At 32.1% G+C, this 23,325-nt stretch overlaps 3 protein-coding genes across 5 annotated transcripts in view; 1 reads left to right on the plus strand and 2 right to left on the minus strand.

Moving 5' to 3' along the window:
* The window catches only part of LOC129785965 (26S proteasome non-ATPase regulatory subunit 1), a 74,595-nt gene extending 51,331 nt beyond the window's left edge, over positions 1-23,264 (plus strand). The window contains exons 8-12 of the mRNA XM_055820665.1: positions 18,661-18,844; positions 20,672-20,995; positions 21,126-21,432; positions 21,534-21,673; positions 22,821-23,264. Of these exons, the coding sequence (XP_055676640.1) occupies positions 18,661-18,844; positions 20,672-20,995; positions 21,126-21,432; positions 21,534-21,673; positions 22,821-23,009 (1,144 nt within the window). The 3' untranslated portion in view covers positions 23,010-23,264. The remainder of the gene's footprint in view (positions 1-18,660; positions 18,845-20,671; positions 20,996-21,125; positions 21,433-21,533; positions 21,674-22,820) is intronic.
* Positions 1-23,325, minus strand: part of LOC129786050 (putative fatty acyl-CoA reductase CG5065) — an 824,046-nt gene that overhangs the window by 673,886 nt on the left and 126,835 nt on the right. The gene's annotated exons all lie outside the window — the stretch shown is intronic.
* On the minus strand, positions 1,494-14,349 carry LOC129785984 (octopamine receptor). Of its 3 annotated transcripts, XM_055820718.1 has the most exons (10): positions 14,216-14,349; positions 13,863-14,094; positions 5,778-6,945; positions 4,323-4,547; positions 3,829-4,027; positions 3,497-3,724; positions 3,143-3,343; positions 2,974-3,046; positions 2,561-2,784; positions 1,494-2,391 (listed from the first exon to the last, which is right to left on the minus strand). In XM_055820718.1, exons 3-10 carry the CDS (start codon positions 6,886-6,888, stop codon positions 2,205-2,207), a joined length of 2,448 nt encoding a protein of 815 aa, XP_055676693.1. In that variant the 5' UTR covers positions 6,889-6,945; positions 13,863-14,094; positions 14,216-14,349; the 3' UTR covers positions 1,494-2,204. The 3 variants fall into 3 exon arrangements, with proteins under 3 accessions (XP_055676693.1, XP_055676690.1, XP_055676691.1); XM_055820715.1 differs by having other exon boundaries at positions 13,863-14,349; XM_055820716.1 differs by having other exon boundaries at positions 13,814-14,349.

A 23,325-nucleotide genomic window follows, 5' to 3' on the forward strand; every position in this document is an offset into this window, starting at 1 on the left:
TGCAAAAAGTTTGCAAAATCTTTTTACTTATTAAGAATTTCTTGAATTAAAAATTCCTTATCAAGAAAAAAAACACAATATAAGGGTAGAAGTAAAATATTGTGATCAAGTGAAATTTTAAAATTTTCTTTGCATGGCAGCTTTGTGCTATATATATTGAGTAAGTTTTCGCAAGATATCATTGAATGAGACGAAAAGTAGTGAACTTACAGAAGTTTTATAACAGCAGCATCTTTGCATAATTCTGCTAATATGTATTTGTATAATATATTACGTAACCTATGTATGTGCACAGAATTTTCACATATGTACATATATATTTATATGTAGGTACATATTGAGATAAACAGACATCAAAATGTACCGTCATCTTTGCAGGAAGAATTAGGAAAACATAAAGAAGGAGACTGTAGGTAGTTTAAGCGGAGTATGTTCTCACTGAAAGTCTCCTCCATACTCCCACTTTAAGTGAATTCATAAAATTTTCTACTGTATTCTTCTCCCATTATTTTGGCACTTGTGAACACATTTGCTTTGTTATGTACATAATGTATAAAATTTATTGACGTAGTGAAGAATTCAATTTTATTCATTCAATGATGGAGCATGGATTTTGTGACATTAATACGTAGCGATAGGTGGGGTGGGGTGAGTCAGTTAACTTAAATAAAATAATTTATTTTGTTCACGGCTTTGTCAAAAAGGGCAAAGTTTGAAAAAACATTATTTGTTAGGAAAATTCTTTAAACTTTTTTTTAAAGATCTTTAGAAAATGTGAATTTTTTGTTGTTGTTATTTTTCGTCATCCTGACTACCAACTGTGTCCCAGTCTTCCTTATCAGTCATTAAATTGAATGTTTTGAGGGAAATTCCACGTGTTTCCTCAAATGAAAAAAATACGTCACTTTCCAACGACTTTCCAATGTATTCGTACAACGTGCATATTGTATGTGGCCTCATTCTAAAATATGAAAAGAAAATAATAAATTTATTGTATATATCATAATATATACATAATACTAATATTTATCTTATTTTCTTCTCGTTTCAGGTAAGATAAGCTTCTTTCATTCACTGAATTTCTTTAGATTGGGGGCGGTAAGTTCTTATCCACATTTCTCACACAATAAATAAACATTAATAGACTGAAGAGAATGAATATTGCTTGAATGCTTAGAACATGTGGAATTCTGTACTATTTGGGGATGTGTGGGTGGTTTAATATAAGACTCAAACCGTTTTGGATAGAAATGGGGGTTGCATAAAATGAGCTTTTCCTTTTGGGTTGAGAGCTTTGAGGATATGTGGTTTATATGTCGATAAGCTTTCGAAATTGAAGCCTTAAAGCTTTTCTCTTAAATTTAACATCACGAGATAAAGAGGAAATCTTATTTTTAAGATTTAAAAATAAAATGCGAATTTCTCAATTTTATACATAAATGCAAAACAAATAATGAAAAATTTTGAGGAAAAATGCAGAGTTTGCTTAATTTGATACGTTTAATCACATTCAATTTTCAAATCTAATAAATACATTTCACTGAAGTATACTGTACTTGTATGAGTTAAAAATAAGTAATAGGTGGTTTTGTTTTGAAAATTTAGATGGACACTGTTCATTTCACGATGCAAGATTTCTTTCTTTTTAAGACACAGGATGAGGAGAATATTGTTCTGATATAGATTTTGTTGGTATATATTTATTTTGATTAAATACATTTATTAAAAATTATTACTTTGGCAATTATCTGTTTTGCAGTTTTATTTTCCGTTAAATTTCTTTTAACGGAAATATTCAATTTTATCACTTAATAACAAGTTTAATATGAAGCAATTCAAAATTGCTTCCTTCCAAAAAAATTAACTATAGCATTTGCAATGTTTTATTTTTTTTATTATTATTATTTTCTAGTTTGATATCATTATGATTTATGCTATTGTCATTATGATGTTTTTACTCATCCTAAAGTCGGTAAAGGGGTAAATGCGAAAACAATACTCACTCTTTGATAAAATCTATTTCTTCAGTTCTTGATTTACTATATATAAGAAACAATATTATGTACAATACTTGTATCTAAATATGAGTATTAACCCTATACATATAATTAATAACAATTTGGCGGTATTGTAATGAATTATTTCATATTTCATGCTTCCTTTCACAATTAGTGCAGCTGTCTGTACTGTATATTATATTGCTTTTAACACTCATCGTCCGTAATTGTATAACTGCCTCGAAAATCACTCAGTGGTGTCGTACCATGAGTTGACGGTGTCAGAAGAGGAGCTCCTTGCAGTGAAATTGCCAAAGGCAAAGTAGATGGTGCACATAGGCTTGCGGCTCCCCGACTTTCCATTACTGATCTATATCGGGGTGGACGTCCGGACCTACACAAGAATATGTACAAAGTTAATTACAAGAAATTAACACATCTATTTGATGGAATTTGAATGTGATGAAGCCACATCTTTCCCAGTTAAAAATATTATTTTAAAATTCGAATTTTTACTTAAAATTTTATATTTTTCTTCAAAAAAAAAAATCTTAAATTCTTACCTCTGACAGTTGCAGCGAAGAAGTCGAATAAATGCTGCTCGAAAGGTCTTATTGAAAATAGTGTATATGATAGGATTAATAGTTGAGGACACATATCCTAACCATAGGCAAGTGTCAACAACATTTTCAGGTACATGGCAATTTGGGCAGGCGGCAAAAATGATGTTGAGAATGAAGAAGGGAGACCAACATAGAACAAATGTGAAAAATACAACTCCAAGAACCTGCAAAAAAAAGATAGTACGAGAGTGAAGTTGATTGAAAGGTATTAAAGATTGCATCACAATCAAATTGAGCAGATTTTAGCATCATAGTTTGAAATTTCGTGACTTTTAATTGTATTCCTCAAAAGAAATTATTCAAAGAGGATTCATTACGAATTAAAGTGCACCTTTGATAAATTATATAGCTACCTTTGTGGCTTTCTGTTCATTAGCGACAGCATTGGCAGACAAGTCGTTTCTTTTATTGCGACTTCCAAACAATCTAGGTTAGAGATAAAAATAGGTGGTGGTGTACGAGGAAAGTTTTTAGTAAATGCAATGAAAATGATCATAAAGAAAATATAGAATTTTTCTTTACCGTAAATTCCAATTAATGGCAGTTGGGGTCACATTGTTAAGTTGCAGTTTAATTGATTTTAATTTACTACGTCGTGTTTCTCTTGCTATATTCGATGGGGTTTGGGTACTTTGGTCACACGTACCACTCTTTGTTGACCTTAAGGTAGCATTTTTTGAGTTGCCATTGCTAAAACCCAAATGTGGATGGGATGTACTAATACTGAAAACAAACATGGAAGATTTTTTTTATTGTTGTTTAGTAATTTTTTAAAAATCATTGCTTAATTTTTTGGGAGAAAAAAAGTCAAACACTGTAATTACTAAATGCGTAACTCTGGTGCTTCCTTGTAATTAAATATAATCAAAAACTCACCTATCTTCTCTGGATAATATGAGATTATCTGACGCTCTCCATGATAATGCTTGTTGGGAATGTGAATGTATTATTATATTTCTTCCTATACAATTTGGCGTATTAGTGCTATGCGTTGATGTTGTTTTAATTTTTCCAATTACTGACATTGTTTGATGTTGCTGACTTGTATCACTGGCAGTTATATGCTGATGAGACTGGGATTTACTTGAAAAACGACCACCGAGTCTGAAAAGTAATGAAATAAACTGAATAAATTTATAACATTAATTTAATACATTTTCTCAATGAAATATTCATACAAAGTTAATGTAGGTAATCAATTTAATAACCTTCTGAATATCTCACTCTCGGGATGCTCAGCCGCAAAGCGGGCCTTCTTTCGCAGTAACTGCACTGTAAGTGCATACGTTGTGACCATAATTAGCATAGGAATATAGAATGTTACGAGAGAACCAAAAACGAAGAAGGCTCTATTGTTGATGACACACTTATGATGTATTGGCATTATATTTGACTTGTTTATTATTCCTGAAAGGATATCAAACATATGTTTTATTTTTTTCATCGTCTTATGAGTGTTCTTATGTAGATACATATATATTTCGATAATGTAAGAGGAAAAAAATCATGCTTTCCACGATTTTTCAGAACATTGTGGTTTGGAATTTGTTATGCATAAGTAAGAGGAGCTATGTACGTACATAAGTGAATATATGTATCTCTATATAGCATACGTAATGTACTGAATGGTTTTACATTGTGTGTATATCAATTGGACATTATCTTATGATGATCATGGTGATAGAAAAGTTAATAAAATTACCTAATACTGTAATTGAACTTGAGATGAGCATCGCCATGACCCAAACTAATGCGATTTTGATGCAAGCCAGTCTCTTGGTGGACCTATGGCGGGTGGCTAATGGATTTCTGATGCCTAAATATCGGCCGAGGCTTATAAAGCACATATGCAGAATACTAGCTGAACACGCTAGAACATCACATGTGACATAGATATTGCACCACGTCACACCAAATGGCCAATAACCTGAAAATTGGTAAAAGAAAGAGAAATAATTTGGGGTGATCTGTTAAATCTATTTTTATCAAACAATTCTTTATTTTAAATTGTGGATTATCTGAGACGTAGTGACCTTTTGCTATCTTGATATTTATCTTATTTTTTTTTATTTACAAAATAAAATCCTACAAACTCCTACATATTAGATATTCCAAAATGGAATAACCTAGTTGGTATACTAACTTGTATAATTTCTATGTATATATATATTATTGGTAGCTAATGCTCAGACATATTCTCTTATAGAGTCCCATTCGGCCCATCATTCAAAATAACCATGTTACTTTGCAATAAATATTCCCATAATGTATGGGCTTTAAAAAAAATCCCATAAATACATATGTATTTTATATGACATTATATCCTAGTACATCCCCTATCTATACATAAAATCTATTGAAAGAGATTCGAGCTTTGCAAATTGTCTATAGGGAACAACGGATAATATAAGACCTTTATTCCTTCAATTGGATTTAATTCAATTATTAACTAGAACTTCGTAAGATTTTAATGCATAAAAATTAAAAGAGAAAACCAAACAAACAATTATTTTATCATCTTCAAAAGAAACTTTTCTTTTTAAAGGAAAAATAATATGGGTCAGAAATGGAACATTCCCTCCTACTCATAAATGCATATCTGTGAACAAAATTTGGTAGAAGAATTTTTATGCATACATTACATTTTCGTCAGAAAATATCATGAATTCACTCAATATTTCAATATGCCGGGAATATTTTTGGTCAAAGAACACCCTGTGTGTTTCCTTTTAATTCACAAAGAGGTGAATACACACCTTAGTAATACATACATACATATAGAGAAGAATTCAATAATATAGAGTCCATCACTGGGCCACTTTCCCAATAGGGGTAATATAAGAAATATGTCTAATTTGGGTCTCGCCCTCTAACAAAGAATGTGTGATGAATGAAACTCTGTCTTGTGTGGTTGTATTTAAAAATTATTCATTTGTTTCTTTTATACTTAATTCTTAGATTTACTTTGAGAGAAAAACCATAAGAAAAAATCACGGAAAATATTTATTTATTTTTGCTTGCCCAAGGCAGTTCATTAGTAACTCTGTGTTCATTCTTGAGATAGCACCAAAAGTTTTCAAAGTAAATTATATTTATTTAAAATGCAAAGGTGATAAAGGTATGAATTTGTGTGAGACTGAGAAAATGAATATATTACCGAGAAATCCAGGTATTGCTCCCAGTGGCATAACAAAGAGGCTGACTAGTAGGTCGGCAATGGCCAGGGAGAGTAGGAAGTAATTGGTGACATTTTGTAATTTTCTGTCCAACGCAACTGCCAAACACACAAGAATGTTACCCAAACCACCGGCGAGAATGAAGATAATCACAAACAGAAAGCTCCAATCGTAATTCTGGTTGAAAATGTCCACGGGAAGATTTGGCGGTGTTAATGGTGAGATGGTTGTTGGTAATGTGGTAAAGTTGGCCGAATCGATATATTGGGCTGAACTGTTTAATGTTGTTGATGAGATTGTTAAACTTAAATAGCATTGAATTGGTTTGAGGAGTATTGAACTGTAGTTTGTGAGATCAAAGGGTTCATTTTCAAAAAGTGAATTATTCACATTTAAATTACTACAATTTAGTATTTGATTTACACTAGAAACACACTCATTGGTCAATCCAATTGTGGAATTTGTAATCATTTGTGGTAGTTGTATTTTAAACTCTGACACTGGATTTGCCACACTGTTAACTATAATTGATGTATTATACATACAACTATCAATTAAACTTTGCACAGTTTCATTTACAAATTGGTTAAAATTCACTGATAGGCTACTTTTGCATTTGTAAATAGCCTCTTTTGCTGTGTTCAATATATTTACACTATCTAATTCACACGTGAATGGTATTGTGTCCAGGACACTTGACACCACAGATTCAGATGAAGCATTGCTGATGGTATTATTTGCACTTTCTTTCATCGATGATGTGATACTGTAGATAAAATTGGTTTGATTGTCGTGATTCTCAAATGCCACTCTACTTGGGTCCACACTGGTGATTTCTGATGAATGGCAAGGCAGGTGGTGACTTGTATTTTGTGTGGAAGTGGGTCGATTGAGATAGCAAGATATTTCCGGTCCCCATAATGTTGGCCAATCTAAACCATACGATTCACAACTGACCAACTCAATAACTCTCTGAGTTTGTAGGGATGGTGGTAGATCTTTTGATGGTATCGTCCTTGCTGATGGAAGCGGGGATGGTGGTGAATTATTATCATCTCCTGGTCCTGGACCCGTGAACATTTCAAACTCCATTTCATTATTAACATCACTTCTACCTCATTTGGGGTTTTGAACCCTTCAATATATTATCTGGAAAGGAGAAGAAAAAGAGGTTTATTGAGTATGGACTCTATTCAATTTCCGTATTATAATTTGTACACAATTGAAATTTTGATCAACTACTTATACACATTTTGATTGTATATAATGTATGTATACGTGTGTATGTAAAATGTGTGTTGGCGTAATTATAATCAACCATACCTAAACATAAATAATGTAAAAACTATTAATGAGAAATGTTTGGCGGTCAATCGAAAGTCAGAACATCATTATTTTGGTTTTCCTAACGTTAAGTCTACCAAACTTTATCTTATTATTTAGAGTCAATTTTCAATAAAAGTTTACCTTATATTTTCATCGTATATACATACAATACTTTTTTTTGCCTTAAAAAGAGGGAAATGGGTAAAGTTTACTAATAAACTTCATATTTATAACTTATATTTATGAGATAGTTTGAATACATTATGTATTGTTGAGAAAATTAAACTATAATGAATAATATTTTTACCACCAGAAATTATTATGTATATATTCACATTCTAAGGGATACTAGGGCAAAGTTATATATGCAAGAATTCGGAAATAAATATTTCCTATTGAGATATCGAGTAAAAGGATTCTGTGAGAGGAAGTTGTGGACAGGAAATTTCCTCTAAAACTATTCTATTTAGAATTTTGCACCATTTATCAAGGGAATAGAGAACATAGTGTTTGGAAATTATTTACTACAAGATGACCACCCACACCATACAAGTTTTAAAAAGAATTTTGTACTTCAGATATTTTTTTCTCACTAAAAGTGATAAAGATTCTTTAAAAAAAAAAAACAAAATCTTACTGTGAGAAAATATTAGATTACCAGTCAAATCAAATAAAAAGTACCTAGTGAAAATAATAAACAAAGTAATATAGTGGAAGATTAAACTCCGAGGATGACAACGTACTTAAAGTGATTATGATTCTGTAATAATACGCGCTTCGACAAGGGCGACAAGTACACAACTCTTACAAAATGGTCTCACCATAAAATGTTTCTTCTTTTGTTAAAAATCAAACTTTATGTGAGTATACGTAAGCTATGTATGATCTTTCGCATTATACATATTTATATAGTATGAAAGAAAATTCTAAACACGAAATTCCATATTTATACACAAATATGTGAATGTAATATGAGTTGTATAGTATAAGAACATAACACTGGATGCCAAGTGCTTGCTCAGACAAGAATGTTTTGCATAAGACCATTGGAAGGAGACATTAAAGTTGAAAAGTTCCTTCAATATCCTGTATCATCTCGATATGTTTGAAGCTAGAACAATACATATATAGATTGGCTAATAAAAAGGAAAATTTGGCTAAATTTTATATTTATAACTTAAGTACATACATTACATCCGTATATACTGAAATAAAAATTCAAATGTACTGGTAAGCTGACCAAGCTTACGGGAGCTGTGTTTCTTTCAGTGTACCAATTTTGTGAGAGCAAACTAGAACGCAAATTAATTTAAATACGCGCAAAGTCGGGAAAAGTTGAAAAGTCATACCCTAAGAAATCTTTGAAACGCCATATCTCGGGAACGGCTCCATAGATTTTCGAGTTTGAGCTATCGTTGGAAAGGTCTTAACCTCAACTATAACATATTAAAATATGAAGTAAATCGATAATGGAATTTTCGAAATATTCGAGTTCGAAATTTTCGAAAACTTTGTTTTTGATTTTAGCGCCTCTCGTGGTCATTTCTCGAAGTTGCAATGTTCTACACATTTGTAAGGTTTCACGAAACCTTTCATTTGCGCTTGAGTTGATCGAAATCGGACTTGTAGAACCCGAGATATGACATGCCAACTTTGGAAGGCTATATCTCGAGAACGGAGACATAGATTTTCTTCATTTTTGGCATGGAGCTAGATAATATAGTCAGCTATAACATATCAAAAAATGAAGCAAATCGATAATGGCGTTTTCGAGATATTCATCGAAAACTCATCGAAAATTTTGTTTTTGATTTTTGGCCCCCTAGCGGTCACTTTTGAAACTTTCGATGTTCTAGAGAGTTGTAGGGTTTGTTGAGATCTTTAATTTGAGCCCAGGTTGATCGAAATCGGTCAAGCCGTTTTCGAGTTATGGTCGATTTTCGATGAAAAATTGTAGCGGCCATATTGACTAAACGGCTTGACCGATTTTCGAAAATGAGGTATCGTTGGAAAGGTCTTGATGGCCCCTACAACATATAAAAATTTCAGATTTTTAGCTATTACAGGGGCTGAGATATAGCGAAAACAAAATTTTGAGGTTATCCAAAATGGCGGACGGGGGGGTGGGGGGTAAAATTTGACATCATAATCGGATGTCTTCCAGTCGATATTTAAACTTTGCCGTTTACCGCAAGTCTCTATCTATTACCGTTCTCTTGCAATTTAGGGTTATACTACGGACGGACGGCCGGCCGGCCGGCCGGCCGGAAAAAAATTTTTTTTGGCGCATACGTTTTTTGGAATGTGGGGACCCTAATTCGTGCTCATACCAAGTTTGAGCCCGATCTGACGACTTTCGATTTTGCTCGGTACACAAAAGCTGTGTCTGAAAGAAACACAGCTAAAAGTTTGCAAAATTATAATACTTATCATAATAGTATTCACTCTGGCACAATACTTTAAAAAAAGATTAGTTGGGTACTTATAGTTTTATGTTATTGCCATACAAAAATGAATATTTTACATATTCCATACATGGCTCATATGTTCAAGAGGTGAATTCTCTGAAAGGAAATATTTGTTTGATTTTTCCGCTTTCAGGAAAAATAATATGCTCACATAAAAAAAATATGTATATAGGCTTATGTATGAATAAGGTGAATAGACTCGTATTCACCTCTTAATTGGGAAGCAGAGTCGTGCAAATAAAAATTAAGTACAGTGTTGCTGTAGTGTCAGGTCGTCTATAGATGCAAAAAAAAATAAATAAAAAAAAAATTCTTTACAGTAAAATACCTGAAATGGAAAGTCAGCTTCAATCTAATTTCAATTAAAATAAATTTCTATGCCAATTAGGACAAAAGTCTTGAGGAAAATTAGCAATAGAAAGGTTTAAAAGAAAATTTCCTGTTTAACAACTTCGAAAATATCTTAACTCCAACATTGTCTAGTCTCCCCTATGATGAATAATTCTTATGCAGCAAAATACACACATATATGAATAATTAATTATGTCAAACAATACGGGGATTCCGCTTTGTTGATAATAATGGAGGAAAAGTCTTTGTGGTCTTTGCTTTGATTTTAAATAAACACTTTCGCGTTACTCAATTGAAAGCTTTCGATGAAATTTCATGCGGTCTTTAATTTATATACACACAATGTATCCCTATTTGCTCACATACAAATTTAAGCGTCATATCTCATTTATTCACTTGTATGAAGACGTGATGTATTCCACACAATTAGGCATACCTATGCAAATTAGATTCAAAAAGTTCCGAATAGTTTTCTTGGTAATTCTTTATGATTATTCCCAGATATAAACGCACAACACATGTACTTACATATGTACATACAAATAAATGTATTATTGCTCCGTAGAAAATTGCAATATTTACTACACAGCATATTATTTGTCTAAAATTAACTTTTTCATTAGCTTTTGAAAAGTTACAAATTGCCCATTTCATTTTCATCCATATTTATACACCTATGCGGAATGTTTGTTTATTTTTGCAATAGACCAATAAATCGATTTCTTGTAGATCTTTCTTCGAGCACAGCATTTATCATTGCTCCAAAGATATAGAACAATAAAGTTGAAAGCCCATTTCCTATTCCATTAATTGGAAGTACATCTCTATCTTTTTTTTTCTCTCTGCATTTCTTCTTGTATTGGTAACTTGAGAATTGTGTGTCTAATAGTTGCTTGTTTTATGTTGTTTTGCGTTTCCTTCAATTACAAGGTTTCATTTCTTGCGGTTGTAATGGGTTATTAAAAAAATAATAATAACAAAATGCTGTTGATAGAATCACATAATGTTAGTAGGTATATAATGATTTGTAATTCAAAATCATCAATAAATTCATAATTATGACATAGTTTTGGGTATTTGAATACAGAGACACATTCTTCCGCCAAATAAAATCTATTAAACTGAACAATAATGATAACGACAATGCATATCATTGCAATGTCCTAGTCAACGAATTGTAAAAGCAGCAACTACCGCACTTAAACGGCGAAAGAACATAATGACAGAGCATTTAGTTGTTTAGTTTATGTATTTAGACCAATTGGAACTGAGCCACAAATGTCCTAAATGTTTGAGAGATTCAGAAACTTGATGACAGCGCTTAACAAATTATAGTCATAGATAGATAAATCATTTGTAAAATGTGTTTAAAGTGTAATAATGTTTATCTGCTTTATAATAAACTTTGCCCTATTTTATCTATTTACAATAAATTTGTGATTTTTCTGTTATTAATGTAGATTGATATTGAAACATTTTCCTTTAATCAATGTATCTAATTTTAATGGAAAACATACAAAACAATTAAATTACATCAAATGTGAAACCACAGTAGAAATATTATGGTTATTTGACAGTGATCAGTGAATGTTTACGAGAATGAAATGTGGTTTAATATTGTTCTGGGGGTAAAGCTTACAGCACCAACCTAAGACAAGCTCAAAAGAAAACGCCGAAAACGCAAATCACGAGATTTCTCTACTGGTGTTCTTCTGAAGCTGTAGGTTCTTGATTAACGAGGCAGAAGAATTGGCAGAAAATATATTATCACTATCAGAGGTATCAAATTTATTCCACATGAGACATTTAGCCGTGTATGAATTATATTTTCATCCACTATAATATTATATCTGACAGTGTATTAAAGTACATCATTTGAGTGAAAATGACGAAACAAAAACCATCTGTTATTTATTTTTATTGAAAATATTTACTTTAGAATGGAACGCTTCTTGTCTTGGCATTGTTTGTACAGTAATAATATGTACTGAAATATATTAAGATGTACCAGAGAATATGGAATATAAAGGAAAATTAATTTAAATCAACTTTTTTTCTCATGACGTGTAAACTCTTAGCAAAATTTTATAAAATAGTAAACTCAATTAGTCTTGTTTACATTACAAGCTTTAAAAAAATATGTGTTAAACGCATGAAATGAATATTCGTGGCAGAAGAATCATTAGGTTTAATGAAGGTTAGTTAATTTCACATGCGGAAAAATAAGGAGCAACATTGAAATTGATTTGCTTTAGAAATATTGTGTTAATTTTCTTCTATACTAAAAAAAGGGCTTGTAATGGAATTTTTTTAATGACTATGAAAGTGAATGGGTAATTTTTTTTTCACCACTTTCTCTCTTCTCTACATCTTGAAATTCGCACCGACGCGTTAACATGGATGTGGGGGTGAAGAAAAGTCTTCCGTTTTTTATTTTGATAAGTTTTTTTTCCACACTGTTTCCACTTTAACATCCTAACATAACTTAGAAAAAAATATTTGGTATCACATAGTGTAACAACCTAAGAGGATTGGAGGCATGGCATTAATGACATCGTAAATATTTCACCAATTGTAAATATGTAAGATAATAAACTTCATAACAAAAATCCATTTACAGTGTATAAAAATACACCAATAGGTAGGGAAAAAATTTAAATATTCTCATATCTCATGAAAAACTATACTTTGTCCATCTTCACATTATGTCTGTCTTCAAAAAGTTTCAGACTTGTTTAAATATTTGGTAATTTTAGCACGTCCTGTCGACGCACTTTTTAAAAGTCTAGACCAAAAAAATTCGAATTGTGAATATTACAATCATCTCAATGCGTAGGGGAGACTGGGATAAAGTGAGCCTTCCAATGGGATAAGTATACGTGAAAGTTTAGAACAAAACATGATTTCCATTGAGGTGGAACAAAATGGTTTAAGTAAAAGTTATAGGGTAGAAAACAATCTATTAGTTGGTATACCACAATTTAGACTGTTCTATTCAGAATTATTCTATTCAATGTAACTCATGCCAACTTCTAAAATAATGTTGTTGGAAAAATATTAATAAATATATATGTACATGTTTACTTGATTTACAACATATAATCGATTATGTTTTATGCGGTAAGAGTTAACTGTGCAAAAATATGTATATATAATCGTTTTTTGCTCACGTAGGTACATACATTGCTTTTTTATCATAAAGTTTGGTATTTCAAGCAAATTTTAGGTAAATAATGGGCAATCTTGGTAATTGATGACACACACGCATCTACGTTAACTTCATTATGCTTTGTTATAAGCTTCTGGTTATGATTTATGACACTTGAGAATCGAAAAAGTTGTCTGTCTATAAATAGTCGAGTGCTGAGCAAAGAGTTCTTTTTTACTGTTTTTAAAAAAAAAAAAGTTCAAATAAGAGATTTTGTTCTGATATTGCTAGTTGTTTTATGTATATATTGAGATAAAAAGTGTCCTTTACAAGAGTTTTGTTGATGTCTAATAAGATGTTTTCAAAGCTTTTCCGACACATTTCAGCATCCACTAAAAGTTTCTTATATCATGGTGTGATTGAATGATGAAAATATGAATTTATGATCACAAGTGAGCACTTATAACTACAACCGCACAAAAATATTTTTTTTTTACTTTACACATAGTCTCAAGTCAATTACCTACATTTTAAACATTACATACATGCGGGAATTGAGTAAAAATTTATTTGCATGTATTCTCTTAAAGATTTCTCTGTGAGATTGGAAAAGAAAAAAAAGTAGAGAGTAAAATGTGTTATCGAATTCGTGGTTTATGTTTTAGAAAGAATAAGTAGTTTTATTTTTTTCTCTCTTGAACGTGATTTTCTTTTGTGAACGTACACAGCTTAACGTATTGCAGCATATTTATGGAAACTGTTTCTTAACTCACTTTCAGTTCGGGATTTTTCACGTTTTTTTTCTTCTCCTTTTTGAAACTTTCAAAGTCTGTCAATTTAATTTAATGAGCACAGTTTTTGTTCTTCCTCTAGTTTCGCATATATTACTCTTTCTTTATCCACGTATAATACTCAATTCTTCTGCAAAATCATGTAGCAGCGTAAACTCCAACAGTGTTGTCAGTAGCTGTAGAGATTTTATGGCATTGAAATTGTACCATGATGCTGTTGAAGAATTTTTTTATATGATTTTTAATTGAGATTGCTCACAGAATCATAAACTAAAAAAAAATTCACACAGTGCATCGAGAACTTTTTATTCTCCTGCACTTATTTTTATACACACTTCCTTGAAAATATGGTAAATGCTTTTCACGGCGAGAGAGCGCGAATGAATGTTGAAAGGTAACGTTGCACGTTGAGTTGTGTTGAATTTTCAAAAAGAACTTCTGGGTCACACATACGATGTTTGGTGCGATTCTGACGAATTCGGTTTGACGACTGACTTGGGGGGATTTCTCAAAGCTCGCGATGAGGTGATGCAAAGCATTTGTCTCCGCCAAGTGGACGGAGGCTGAATACACATGAGCAGAAGGAGTATGCGCGCCACTATAGGAGCAGACGAACAAAATTGCTCTTATGCCTCGTCAACAGCTATTTGCAAAAATAATATGTAGTGGAAAATTAAATTCATATATAAACATTTTACCTAACCCAGAACTAATTTTCCAATTTACTTTCATAAATTATATATACACTAAAGTTTTCGAAGTTTATACACTAATGAATAATTTTATGTGAATCCCTCTGATATTAATTTAATATTTTTTTGGTAAGTTTGAGGGGGACCCTTCAGTTTGTAGATGTATGTTGAGTTGACCTTCCATGTATGGAATTGAAGATCAAAAGAAAATATTATTTTTCATTTTCCATTACATTTATTTAATCAATTGCCATTGACATTTGTGAAGACAAAATCATAAATTTATTTCGCCTAAGATATCATTAAGATAGGTACACGTATGGAATTTTGATTAACTAAACCATGCTAATGTATGTAAGTAATACATACGATACGTACACATATACTTTGAATAGTTTTTTACATAAACAGTTTAAACAGTAAAGTATTAGGTACTAACTTAAAGCTGAAAGAAAACGCACAAGTTCTTTTTTTTTACAATCACTCATGTTTATGAATAAGCCGGCTGTAAAGAGCTTTTAAAATGACTTTGGGTTAATCATTCTATATTAAAAGATATACCTACTTTTTATTAAATTTACTTAAATAATTCAACACCCTTATTGCGTATTGTACAAGACATATCCATTGAATTTAATAGCATCATCGTGTATATAGATGATATACATGTTTCATTAATTTTTTAAATTTCACCTAATTATTCTTAGAAAATGACGAATTTGTCGTGCTGATGCCCAATTAATGAGATTAAAGAACTAAGGGTGGGTGTGAGAAGAGAATAGAATACACATCAATTAATTACTTTCACGGCAATAATACTCTGTAAACGTCTTCACCTATTGGGTGATTCGCCATCATACTACTTACTCATCGTATGGAGCAACAAATTCTTATTATTATGTGACAGAAGCTCACAAAAGATGAAAAGAAAAACGTGACTTGGTAAATTTTTAAGAGACACACAAAATGTCTGGGACTATTATTCATTCCTCCATTATGGAAAATATACTTGTGGAAGTCAATTTTGTGGCAGAATATTATTTATCGCATAGCATGGAGATGAGCATTGAAGGGAATTTTTATTTTTTGTTATATTGAAAGTGTAAAAAAGGCAATTGTTGGAAAATGCGACATTCTTGCTGAACAGGTACAGAATTATGTATAATGAGCACTTTGCTGAAGCCTTCGACTCTTTTTTTATTTATTTAGAATCTTTTTAGCTAGAAAAAGAATTATTAACAAATAAAACAAAATACAATGGAATTTAATATAATGTTATTAAATTCATAGCTCTGTGTAGAAGTTAAACGTTTAAACTACATCAAAATTGCACAAGAGTTTAATTCATAATGCGAAGGAAAAGCGAGGGAAATGTGTTATTAAATATTGCGACGAAGATATTAAACCAGAATTGTTGTATATGTGTAATAGTGCTTTCAATTTCAATTCTCTAAAATTCTAATTTAATCCAAATGCCAAAATTATATTCCAATTAACTTAACCTGAAAGTCACACATTCTGGTAATGTGTGTTGGAAAACTATTTTGTGATTCGACTTGTTGTCTATCACGAAATTGTAATTATGGCTTTTATGACACGTGACTCATACCTTCACGTTTACAATGTATTATTTCTTGAAATCAAGTAAAGGTATAAACACATTTTTATTTATTTTTATCCTTAGAAAAGGGTTTTAATTTTAAAAAGAAAAATAACAAAGAATAGTCCTTTTACGTTTGCTTGAATGCAGCTATAAATCCATAATTAGAATGGAATAAAGCTTCGTAATATCTTCTGACACGTGCAATAGCAGAATTTGATTGAAATATTTATTTCAATTTACGAAATTGGTATACCGAAATATTCTCATAATACTTATTTGAGATTTCCTCGGATTTTGATTTCTCTCTATTATTTGAGTGCTCGAGATTTAAATGAAATTCGAAAGTTTATAAGCCTCGCGAGTATTTTTAGATGAATTTACAATCATTAAGAATATTAGTTTGAACCGGCATGATACATAAAATCTTTAAGCTATTACTCAATATACTTAAACAATAAAATAATTAGAACATTAACCATGACAAATATAGCTCTATTTTGGCCTATATAACTCTATTTTGACAATGTTGTTGGTTGAAAAATGTTATTTAATTCACTCGTGTTGTGAAAATGTTGCCAAAATTATAAATCATTTAACTTATAAGACGTTGCTAATGGTGAGGAGTGCTCTTGAAATAATTTACATTCCTTCTATATTAATAACTGATTAAATAAATTCGGCAATTAAATGGTGAATCTCGTAAAATGTAAATAAAAGAAGGGAAATCTTTTTTCTTCTGTTTACATTTTATCTTAATTTCCTTGATGAGCAATTTGTAAAGGCTAGTATTTTCATATACCTACCCTTAATGCTATATAGTCATGAAATATTTATGTTGGTTTTCTTTTTTCATTCAGAAGAGGAGAATGAAATAATGCGAATGATTTTCCGAAATATTTTACGCATGAATTCAGTTCTTTATATCCTACCGGAATCTATTTTTCAATGTCAGCAAATTTCTTTTGTACACATTTCAACATACATATTTAAGAGGAAGAAAAAAAATACAAGAAGCTATGGACAGATGTTCTATCGGCTTTTCTATTTATTCTTACATAAATACGCGTATATATAAACAAACATCCAACTGACTTATTTTCTAAATACTTTTTATGGTAGCATAGGATCAAAGGAATAAGGTATGATTATTCCAAGTGGACCTTTTCTGAAAATTCAAGATTTTAATTATGTGACTATATTCTTAATTAGTGCTTGGAATATACGTGAGAGTGAGAGAGAGAGCAAGCTGTATTTTTCCAACTCTTATTTACATTGACTGTTGGATTGCCATAATAGGGTGGCGCATGTAATATACAGAGTGTAGAGAAATTCTTTAGGGATGTTTCTCTGTTTTTTGAATGAAATGAATGTGTAAGGTATAAAAGTGAAAATTGCTACATAATCTCGCAATGGCCCGTATGGAGCCAGGATTGTCATTTGGAACGATAAAACCCTTGTGCTGTATTTCTCATTGCTGAATAGAATAAAATGTTAGAGTAGATAGCTCTTATGAAGCATAGAATCGTTGGGGGGAAAGTGGTAAATAAGTGCGAGTTTATTTATATTATGCTGATTATACTATAAATTCATTTCCTTGCTATTCCCTCTTTTGGAAGGATTTTGTGTTGCCTTTTTTACCACCCAGTCTAAATTTAAGCATCGCACCACCCGACAAAGAAAGCTGTTGAATGGAATCTTTTCAACATTTTCACCGTGCAGAATTATGTCTGCTAAAGATGGGCAGAGACATTCATTTTACGGCCATTACGTTCATTCATGCAATTTAGCTGAGACTTCTGGAAGAAAAAAAAGAATCACAGCTAAAAAACGATTTCTATATTATTTTGTAGTTTTATGTACATCACTCAAAATGAGTTATTTATTCATTACTTTATGTCCTTTTTTTATACACTCGAATTTTGTTTAATTTATCATTTAGTGTAATTTATCGATTAATAAATCAAACAACTTTAAACGCTAATGTACCATGTCAATTGCACGAGCGGCATCTTACTAAAGGACGTCTCCTTTATTATATACATACACAGAGCATGTACTTATTTACTGATCATGACTTAATATTCTTATGCATTATATTCCAACATAATGTGGGTGTAGTATGACGTGACAACGTCATTCGAGACTAATTAAATTTCAAATGAAAAAAAAATGTAATTCCTAAATCTCTTCGAGTGGAAGCTTAAAAATCAATTAAATGCGATAGAAGATGTTCAATAAAGCTACAGTGAGGTTAAATAAATATCTGCTACATGTAAAGAAAATCAGGGAATATATAAAACTATATATGTTTCATAAATGCAAAGAATATTAGCATATTTGCATAAATATGCAATTTATACGTACATAAAAATTACATGCATACACATGACATATGTAGGGATACATAGTATTTATGTAAATTGATATTTATATAAAAGAAAAAAAAATGTAGATCTAATTGCTCTCCATTATTTTTCTTTTTCAGTACACCGGAACAGTGTCCTTCAGTTGTGTCTCTTCTTGCGGAATCGTACAATCCACATGTGCGCTATGGGGCGGCAATGGCCCTTGGAATTGCTTGTGCTGGAACAGGGCTGAGGGAGGCAATTGCTCTGCTGGAGCCCATGGTTAAATTTGATCCTGTCAACTTTGTGCGTCAAGGAGCATTGGTGAGTGTTTTTCTTTTCCGCCCAGAAAAATAGTCCCAATAAAAGTTTATTTCGCGGTATGGTTGTAATTATATATATGGCACACGTGTAGAGAGCACGTGAAGTAGCGATGGGAAAGCTTTTATGGTTTGCGATAGAGTTTTGCTACATATATGCGGAGGAATTTGAAACCCCTATGAAAATTTTTGTTGTTCAAACGAACATAATCTACAATAGAAATGAGTTACGTGAATATGACGTGTGCTTGTGTACACTCGAATGCATTTCCAAGTGATAATAGATATGTATGTACCTAGCATAGTGGTGGGAAAGGGGTTGAATAGCACTATTACTCTTTAAACTGTTACCTTGATTTTCCTTCCACCCACATTTCATATACAATCATTTTACTTTTGGTATCCTACCCTTTTGGGCTTTAATGCGAAACAGAATGTTTTGTATATGAGATTTTAACTCATGCTATGGAGCATCAGAGCATCGCATCCCTTTCTTAATTAAGGTTTCATAAAATTTTTATTATACATTCAACTTTACTAAATTTTAAACATTTTTACATCTTCAGTCATACAATATTTGTCTATTCCACATATAATATATTTTCTTCCTTTGAATCCTCAATCTCCTTATACAGAGAAGATAAATTGAATCAAGGAAAGATTTTATTTAGTTTTCCCTTCCATTTTCTTTTGTGAATAATATCCAAGATGAAAGTTGAATTATATTCAATTCTTAAAATAAAATAAAAGACAGTAAAAAGACATGATAAGTGTATTAAATAAAATAGAATCTTATGAAATTACAAGGATATTTTAAAGGAAAACGAGGTGATAAGTAATTAGTTTAATGTGAGATCCAGTGGTAATAAATTAATAGGTAATAAGTCAATTAACATAAAGGATAGAAAGCTGGATCGAATTTCACATTCCTCACATTACTGAAGAATTATGGTCATTCCTGAATGTCTCTTACACACAATTTTCTACGTCAATTCATCTTTTCTTTTCCACATTATGATTCAAACAAAGAAATAGAATAATAAAAAAAGGCAAAAGAGAAAACAAAAGGAAATTAAAGAAACAAGTTTGCGCTTGATTTTTCCCTTTTTTTACGTGAAAAAAGACCAAGATCTTTTTTACCACAGTCGTGTAGCCTCCCCCTTACTGTGAGACATCTTATTTCGCTTTAAAAGCGGATATATTTTGAAAAGTGTCACATGTATCCATCAGAAATTTCTTTAACTTCCCTCTATAGCTGGGGGCATTTTGCTTTCGCTTTAAATAATTTGTTTGGCATCGCTCATGCCCAGTTCCATGCTGTGTAAGAATCATGTCATGGATGATGCAGTGTTGTGGGTATGGTGGGTTAAGTACCCTGCGAAGGGCATTCATAAATGCATTCATGTGTTCTGTCATTTTATCTTCCCCTTCCGTTGTTGCGCTATCGTTTAAGGACAAGAGGAATGTAAGAAGTTTAAGTTAAAGATAATGAGAAGTCAACATAAGTTCCCTTGTATAGTACATGAGATTAATCAGACTTTTTGCAACAAATAAATCTTAAATTTGGATAACGACGAAATGATATATGAAAGTTGAGCTTTGTCAGCTTTCTCCGGAAAGCTTTCTATGTATGTATATGCAAGAGAAAAGGGATGATTAATGCTGATTTTCCAATTAAAATATTTTGAAGAGGTTCACCCTCTTCTTTACTCAGGCCTACACAATTGTAGGAAGTAAAGAAAATTTAAATTTGATAATATCTTTCTAAATAAAATGTAACCTTCACACATATTTTGCAAAAAATGGTTACCATATATTTTCCTTATACTAGATTGCTTCTGCAATGATTTTGATTCAACACACCGACCAAACATGCCCCAAAACGACCTTCTTCCGCCAACTGTATGCGGAAGTAATAACAAATAAGCATGAAGATGTTATGGCAAAATATGGTGCAATTCTCGCACAAGGTATAATCGATGCTGGTGGCCGTAATGTCACCGTGAGTCTTCAATCTCGTACTGGACATACGAATCTTCAAGCTGTTGTGGGGATGTTGGTATTCACCAACTATTGGTACTGGTTCCCATTGGCGCATTGCTTGTCTTTGGCATTCAGTCCAACATGCTTGATAGCTCTCAATTCGGATTTGAAGGTGAGTTATATTGGGTGTGAATGTTTTCTCTTGTTGTACTATATATTGATGCCCCAAGAGTGGATGACATCAAAGGCACTTATACAAAATGCCGGAGACAGTTTTAATGAGCAATTTGCGTTTTGAGTAGATGCCCAAATTGGAACTCAAGTCTGCAGCTCGTCCCTCGTTGTATGCTTATCCGGCACCACTGGAGGAGAAGAAGACGGAGGAGAGGGAAAAGGTGGCAACCGCTGTGCTGTCAATTGCAGCACGGCAAAAGCGTCGGGAGACAGCAGATAAAAAGGATGATGAGAAAATGGAGGTGGATGAAGATGTTCTAGCGGCCGGCAAGGACGATGAGAAAGTGTCAAAAATGGAAGAAGATAAACCATCGAAGGAGGAGAAAGGCAAGGAGGAGAAAAAGGAAAAGGATAAGAAATCCTCAACATCTTCCGGTAATGGTTGATTTATTAAAAGGACACTCCTCTCTAAAAAACACGAGAGGTTTTTTTTTGTTGTTTTATTTATTCTCATTGTTGTTTCTCTGTGTTTACAGGGGCACCTTCTGCCAAGAAGGACGATTCAGCGGAAACGGAATCGAAGGAAAAGGAGGGGGCAGCACGTGAAAAGAAAGAAGCTGAACCCAATTTCGAAATTCTGCAAAATCCCGCTAGAATTCTTCGTCAGCAATTGAAGGTTTGTCATTTTATTTATTTTTTGTCTCAAAAGTTTTTTTTTGCATTTAAAATTATGAGTTTTCTGTATTGTAAATGATAGTTAAATATTTCAAAATGTGGTCTAATAACATTCTTGATAAATTGGTGTAATTTTGCGTGGGTGTAAAACGAAGTTTTGTGGAATTTAGGAATGCAGTGTAATATGTTTTTGCATCAGTTGCATAGTTTTCAACATGAATTATGTGGGAGATGAGACCTTTTTACCATTTTCTGAACTTTTGCATGTTTTCCACAAATTAATAAAATAGAATTTTACAGAAAGCATAATCTAAAGGCTAAATTAAAATTAATTGTCATTTAAAATTGGAAAAGAAAAGTTTTTTTATTTGAATTCCTGAGAATCAGAATAAAAAAAAACTTTTGAAATAGGTCATAATGATAATTTCATCCTACAACTTTTTTCTCACTGACTTTTGAACATAAAAACTCATAAAATGCTGACAAGGGAAGGTTATACATTTAAGAGCATGGAATGGCTTGAAATTTTCACCAAATATTCTTTACAATGTATAAAAACCCTGTGCCAAGGCTTTTTTTCTACAGATCCGTAGTTTAATAGTTATAATTAATTAAATTTTCCCATATAAAATTCATTTTGGGAGAGCAAAGCGCTGGAGAGAAACGCAAGAGAGAGAACTACGCGCGCGTCTGTGTGAGTGAGTAGTGGTAAGTAGCGAGCGCACGGGCAAAGAACTGCTCACCACTACTCACTCACACAGACGCGCGCGTAGTTCTCTCTCTTGCGTTTCTCTCCAGCGCTTAGCTCTCCCAAAATGAATTTTATATGGGAAAATTTAATTAATTATAACTATTAAACTACGGATCTGTAGAAAAAAACCCTTGGCACAGGGTTTTTATACATTGTAAAGAATATTTGGTGAAAATTTCAAGCCATTCCGTACTCTTAAATGTATAACCTTCCCTTGTGAGAATTCATTTTCCTACATAGCACAAGTTGCGTAGAAGAGTTTTCTTGAATTGAAACTAGTTTGAAGGATTAAAAAAAATGATGAAGAGGATTTTTTAATTCATCACATAAATGCATTAGAAAAGCTTTGAATGTATTATTCGATATGATGAAAGATTAATCCTTATGTATGTTGCAGGTCATTAGTGTGGCAGAAGGGCAGAACTATGTTCCACTAAAAGATGTGACTATCGGTGGAATTATCATGATGCAGCACACTTCAAAGGCGGAACAGATTCTGGTTGAGCCAGTTGCGGCTTTTGGCCCTAAGAATGAGGAAGTAAAGGAACCCGAAGCTCCAGAACCATTTGAGTACACCGAGGATTAGGGTCCTTTGCTGTTCTTATCGCTTTTCTCTTTCATAATACTTTATCTGGAAATTTGCATGGTTGCAGGCAATCCTCTCATTGGAATTTGTGTGCTGCAACCTATTCGATTCATGAGAGCTTTCAACATGTCTCACTCCACAATTTGTGTGAAGCGCTCATTGACAAATATGTTCTGTACTGATTGATATCCTTGAGACTTTAGTAGGTCCATGATAAATTTCTTTCAATAAATAATTACGTCAAGGCGTGAAAAATCCGTTGTTGGATTTTTTTTGTGTCCCCGTCAATATGTACCGGAGCATCAAGTGCCATCTG

This window comes from Lutzomyia longipalpis, chromosome 1 (assembly GCF_024334085.1).
Source record: "Lutzomyia longipalpis isolate SR_M1_2022 chromosome 1, ASM2433408v1".
NCBI lineage: Eukaryota > Metazoa > Arthropoda > Insecta > Diptera > Psychodidae > Lutzomyia > Lutzomyia longipalpis.